General features: G+C 55.7%; 1 protein-coding gene across 1 annotated transcript; it reads right to left on the reverse strand.

The window, feature by feature from the left end:
* Nucleotides 1–3074: 3074 nt before the first annotated feature.
* On the reverse strand, nt 3075–5457 carry LOC104532782 (histone deacetylase 7-like; the record flags this gene model as incomplete). The annotated part of the gene is made up of 6 exons (XM_010178063.1): nt 3075–3382; nt 3969–4107; nt 4638–4722; nt 4832–4965; nt 5148–5266; nt 5360–5457. Coding segments are annotated over 6 exons (621 nt in total), but the record flags the coding sequence as incomplete, so codon positions are not given.
* Between the last annotated feature and the right edge of the window lie 136 nt (nt 5458–5593).

Here is a 5593-nt window from a genome sequence, read left to right on the forward strand (position 1 = left end):
GATCCCAATAAAGTCCAGAGGGAATTTTCCCAGCTTCAATCCTTTTGTTTCCTAAGGAAATGGTGCTGAGGAGGCAGCACGGCCGCACGCCCACCCCCGCGCTCTCCATCAGCTCACTGGTGCTCAACCAGTTTAATTTAAATTGAGAAAAAAAAAGAACTGGGTATTTTCACTCCTTATAGCAGAGAAAGTGCGGGGGGGGAAATAATAAATCCCTGTAAATGAGGCTGCAACAAAAGCACAACCCAAAATAATCCACGTGGGAGAGAAGAGCTACGAGTGAGAATGAGTGATGACACTTTAGTACACATCAGAGAATCCAAACAGGGGCACCAGCAAGGCCCAAACTACCTTTTTTTTTCTAAATAATCCTCAATTTTTCTCTCTATCTGCTGGGAGTGGATTCCTGCTCCGGGGAGCTGCCCGCAGCCTTTCCAAAGATCTGAATGTGCTTCAAATAATAAATAAATTAAAATTCTATTCTCCATCTCCCCTCTGCCACTTTCAAGCCATCACCCCTTGTTCTGTCACTCCCTGCCCTTGGCCAAAGTCCCTCCCCAGCCTTCCTGGAGCCCCTTCAGGTACTGGGAGGCCACTGTGGCAGGACCTTCACCCAAAGGACCCCATCACCTCCTCCAGCCTCTACGCTGAGCGGACACCATTGAAATAGGTGTTTAGGGGTGACCTGGGGACAAGGAGGTGCCACCTCACAGGGAGCGGGGACCCTCCCAAGCAAGCAAATGACTCTACTAGGAAAAGAAGTGCTCAGATGAACACCCACACCTCACCCCCGTGCCATGTGGCCCCATCTTCAGTGTCAAAACCACAAGCCACCGGTTGCCAGATGGGGCCGGTGTTTCCCGTGAGCCGTTGGGCACCTCGGCCACTGCCAGGGTGACACATCACACAGCGGCTGCTCAGGGCTTCAGCTCCAGTTTGGGGTGACCTACCACATGGGGTGCAGAGGATGAAGGATTTCTGGGCCACCCACCCCCAGCCCAGGCTGGGTGACACTCATGAAGGTCTCACTGGATGCTCCCAGGAGGCTGGGAAGGGCCAGCCCTTGAATTCATGAGCTTAATTAATTAATTACAGCTTCTTTTCTTTTGGTATCTTGTCCTGATAGATCCAGAAGAAACTTGAAAATGTGGAATGTTGAAGGAGTTTAGAAGGGAGACAAGAGACCAGTTCTCTGGGGTGTTTCCTCTGCTTTAAGGCAGCTGCACCCCCAGCTTTCTCCTGATGGAAACTCAGACACAAACTCTCCTTCCGTGATGAGTTTTGGGTTTCCTGGGAGGTGAAGAGTCCAGCTGGGACCCACTGGGAGAAATGGGGATGAGGTTGGGACTGAGCAGGGAAGGGAAACCAAAGCTGATGGTGGGAGAGGTGGTGGCACAGGAGGAGCCATGGGACAGGAGCTGGCACAGGGGTAGGGAAGGGGTGGGAGCACCAACCTCGGCTTGGGGACACCAGAAACACCCAAGTGCTCCAGGGCTGGAGAAGCAGCAGGTCCTTCCCACCACCCCACAGCCCAGGATGGAGGGACAGCATCTACAAACACCAGGCTCTGGAGAAGACAGTGAGGTTTTGAGTGCTTTTTAACCCTTTACTGTCCAGAGAGAGGGACACCCTCCTCTCTCCCATCCAGCAAGAGGCTGCTGTGCAGGGTCCCCACCCCAGGAGCACCCTGCAGGGTGACAGCAGCAAGGAGGGAGCTGTCAGGACAGATGGGCAGTGTCATGATGACTTCTCCACGTGTCATGCAGCCATCAGGGACTCACCCCTCCCTGGACCCCAGCTCTGGGCAGCCTCAGCCTGAGACACAGAAATGGTTTATTTTTCCAAGGTCCTTGGGTTTTTTTTTCCTTTTTCTCCTCGTTACTTTTTTTTTTTACTTTTTTTTTTACTTTTTTTTTTTTACAAAATCTCCTCCCCGCAGCCAGACCCGGCCACCTCCCGAGTCTGTGTCTCATCCATCCCCTCCAGCCCAGCCCAGCTGTCCCCAAACCCCGCTGCAGCCCAGCACCGTGACACCCAAGCAGGGACCTGTCCTTGCAAGACAACCCATGGGACACAGGGAAGACACGGGAAAGGCTCTCAGGGTGATGAGCCACACAATGTCCTGATGCAAGAAGACAAATCATGATGGACATCTCATTTTGGGGGGCCTGATCCTGCCTCTGTCACCCCAAAAGAGCCTGGCCAGAGACAGGCACTGAATTACTGGGGCTTTGGGCATCCCTGGGGGAGCTGAGCACCAAGCAGAGGGTGACAGGACTTGATTTGATCCCAGCTGGAGAAGAAGAACCCATGAAGGTGGTGGGAGTGCAGCTGCAGGGTGGGTCAGGGGGGTGACTGGAAGACAGCTGGGCTACCCCTGCTTTAGGGATCACAGGGGGCTACATGGATCCAGATCCTCAGGTCAGTGGGTGGTTGAAAAGGGCTCAAGGCACCTTGGTAACGTCCACACGAAGAGGTGTTTGTTCCCGACATTCCCATGGGAAGAAGAGTCCGTAAGGTTCACATCAGCACACGTCCATTGTACATAGTGCAAGTGAGAGCCCCAGCACCGGGGGGGTCACGCTCTGGTTAGTGGTCAGGATGTCCCACGGGTGAGATCCCGGGCACTGTGGACACTCCAGCCTTTGCTCTTCCCCAACTGCAGGGCTTGGGCACATCATCCACAGTTCTCCAAACCCTTCTTGTGCAGAATGAGGTCGATACCCCATGTCACTGTCACACTCAGTCCTGCCTTGTGCCCCACCAGAGGAAGGGCAGCCAGGAAGCCTTCAGGAGAAGACACAGAGAGCTTGTCCCTCCTGAGCAAAACACAGGGCTGCTTCTCCAAGACATCACTGCCCAGCTGCAGAGGAGCTCTGGGTGCAGTCCCAAAGGCGGCTCTAACCACTCGCAGCACGGCCACGACATCCATCCCAACACCCATCCCCTTCCCCAAGGGTGAGGAAGATCCCAGGAGAAGGGCAGGTCTGTGTCTGGCTGTGGGTGGAAACCTCTCACGTGTGTCCCCAGAGGGATCTCAGGTCCCGAAGGTTGGGGACTGATTGCAGGCACGGGTCTGGGTTTGCAGAGCCACGCCGTGCAGAGGGAGTTTGTGGTTTTCCATCGGTCCCGAGCCTTCCAGGTTGGCTGCAGAAACATCCTTTCTGGGAGACCTTCTGCAGAGGTGGCAGCCAAAGGTCCAGGCCATTTCAGGACCATGACTCAGGGAGTGAGGATGATGTGGCAAACGGGAAGCCAGGAGTGAAGAGCAAGTGCTAGGCTCAGGAGAGCCCAGCCACGTCCTGGAAGCAGGGGAGCAGAGAACATCATCGCTCTTCACTGGTTCATGGGCTCCTCTTCCTCCATCGGCTCGTCTTGTGGCCTGAAATGGAGAAACAAGACACATGGGAGGAGACCTGTGTGACACAACACACCCCTCTCAGCATCAAGGGGCCTTCCACAAGCCTCCCAGTGCTTCTCACTCCACTGAGACCCACACAGACTCTCACTGAGTCCCGGTGAGGACAAGAAAAGGTGGTGGGTGAGGGGGGACCTTGCTGAAAGGAGGTGACACACCCCTACACCTCCAGCCTCCAAGGAAGGAAAGAGGATTTGGTCTCGTTTTCATCTTGTTTGGGAAAAGCCCAGCACTAAATCCCCCCAGAAGCTGATCCAGGTCCTGACCATGTGGATGTAGGACCTCACCCCACCACCCACCGATGCTGAACGCTGAGGCCAGGCCGTGGGAGCTGCAGGATCAGAGCTCTGGGTGGGGAGGACAGTTGTCATTTCCACCTCCCACAGCCCAAAACCTGCTTAAAGCCAGCACTGTCCTGACCTCCCAGCAGCTCATCTGGCTGTGGGACACGGCCTTTCTCTGCTGCCACCCCTGTGACAGCAAGGCTGGACCCAGACCCACAGGGACTGAGGGGGTACCCACATCTCCCAGCACCAATTAAAAGCATCACCTCTTCTCCACCATCACAGCCACCGAGAGGGAGGCCAAGGCTGTGACTGTCTCCACCTCTTCTGCCTCGTGGTGCTGCGCCTCCAGGAAGGAGCAGCCCAGCTTGGAGGCAAAGCGTTGCACGGCCACCCAGTATTTACCTGCAGGAGAAGTAAAAATCAGGAGGTTCCAGCACAGGGGTGATGCCCCAGGTCTCCAAGCTTCCCTTACAGGGAATGCACACATGGGATATCACCCTCCCATGAAGGGGATGATGATGGGGGGCTTCACTGGGGTCTTCTATGCCAGAAGTCCCCTTGGAAGTCATGAGGTTTACTAGAGAGGGGAGGACACGCTAACACTCAGCCCTTCCACATAAGGGCAACTAATGACAAAACAAGGGGAAATGGGTTTAAGCTGAAAGAGGGGAGGTTTAGATGAGATATTAGGAAGAAGTTCTTCACTGTGAGGGTGGTCAGACACTGGAACAGGTTGCCCAAGGAAGTTGTAGATGCCCCCTCCCTGGAAGTGTTCTCGGCCAGGTTGGATGAGGCTTTGAGCAACCTGGTCTAGTGGAAGGTGTCCCTGCTGATGGCAGGGGGGTTGGGACTGGATGAGCTTTAAGGTCCCTTCCAACCCAAACCAGTCTATGATTCTATGAATTAAGAGTCCCCAGCCCTGGGACACTCACTCTGGACCCGGATCACCGTTTCCAAGGAGCGCACAGCGTTGGGGTTTGGCTTCTGCCTCATGCTTTCTTCTGGGAGAGGGTCCAGCTGCCAAAGGAAGACACAGGGGGGTCAACAGGAGGGAGCTGTGCGCAGGGCTCGGCTCACAGCATCAGCACAGCCCCACAGCCACCACCCACTGAGCCCCAGCTCTCACCTCGTTGCCCAGCAGGGCTGAGACACAGGCCTCGGATGCATCACAGATGGCTGTAAGGTCATGGCCACCTTCCAGTGCCAGGACGATGGCTCCACCAGCCAGGCTCATCAGCTGCTTCGTCATGTAGCCAAAGCCTGAAGGAGAAGCCCAAGGGGTGGTTGTCAACCTCCCTGCCCAAAATGCTGGAAGCCTGGCACTTGATGGGCTGGTACAACCCCAAAGATCTTCCCTGGCTCCCTAGAGAGCTGCCAACCCTACATCATGGTCCCAACCTGGGTGGGCAGTGGGAACAACCCACCCTGAGCCACCTCCTTACATTTAGCAGAGACTTTGTAGCCACCCAGGGGTGGTGGGTGGCCATCAGCTGCATCGAAGCCGGCTGACACCAGCACCACATCAGGGGAGAATTCATGTGCAATTGGCATCACCACGGTCCTGTGTGGATGAAACACAAATACAGGTGTTGAGTGGTGGCTCAGCCTGGCACAGAGGGACAGAGGAGACGAGCAGAAACCTGAGGAGCAGTACCTGAAAGCAGCCAGATACTCAGGGTCACCCATGGGGGGGTCGAGCCCTCCAGTCCAGGCTACGTTGACATTAAATCCCTCACCAGGGCCAGCACCAACCTGTTAGAGAGCAAGGACAGCAGTGAGGGCAGGAATGTGGCCCATAGGGGTGCTGGAGCAGTGTCCCAGGTGGGCTCCATCACTGCCAGGCTTTGGAGAGGGAGGACTGGGTGTCCTGGAGCCCTGGCCCAGCTCT

This window comes from Antrostomus carolinensis, unplaced genomic scaffold, assembly GCF_000700745.2.
Source record: "Antrostomus carolinensis isolate BGI_N321 unplaced genomic scaffold, ASM70074v2 scaffold46531, whole genome shotgun sequence".
Classification (NCBI taxonomy): domain Eukaryota; kingdom Metazoa; phylum Chordata; class Aves; order Caprimulgiformes; family Caprimulgidae; genus Antrostomus; species Antrostomus carolinensis.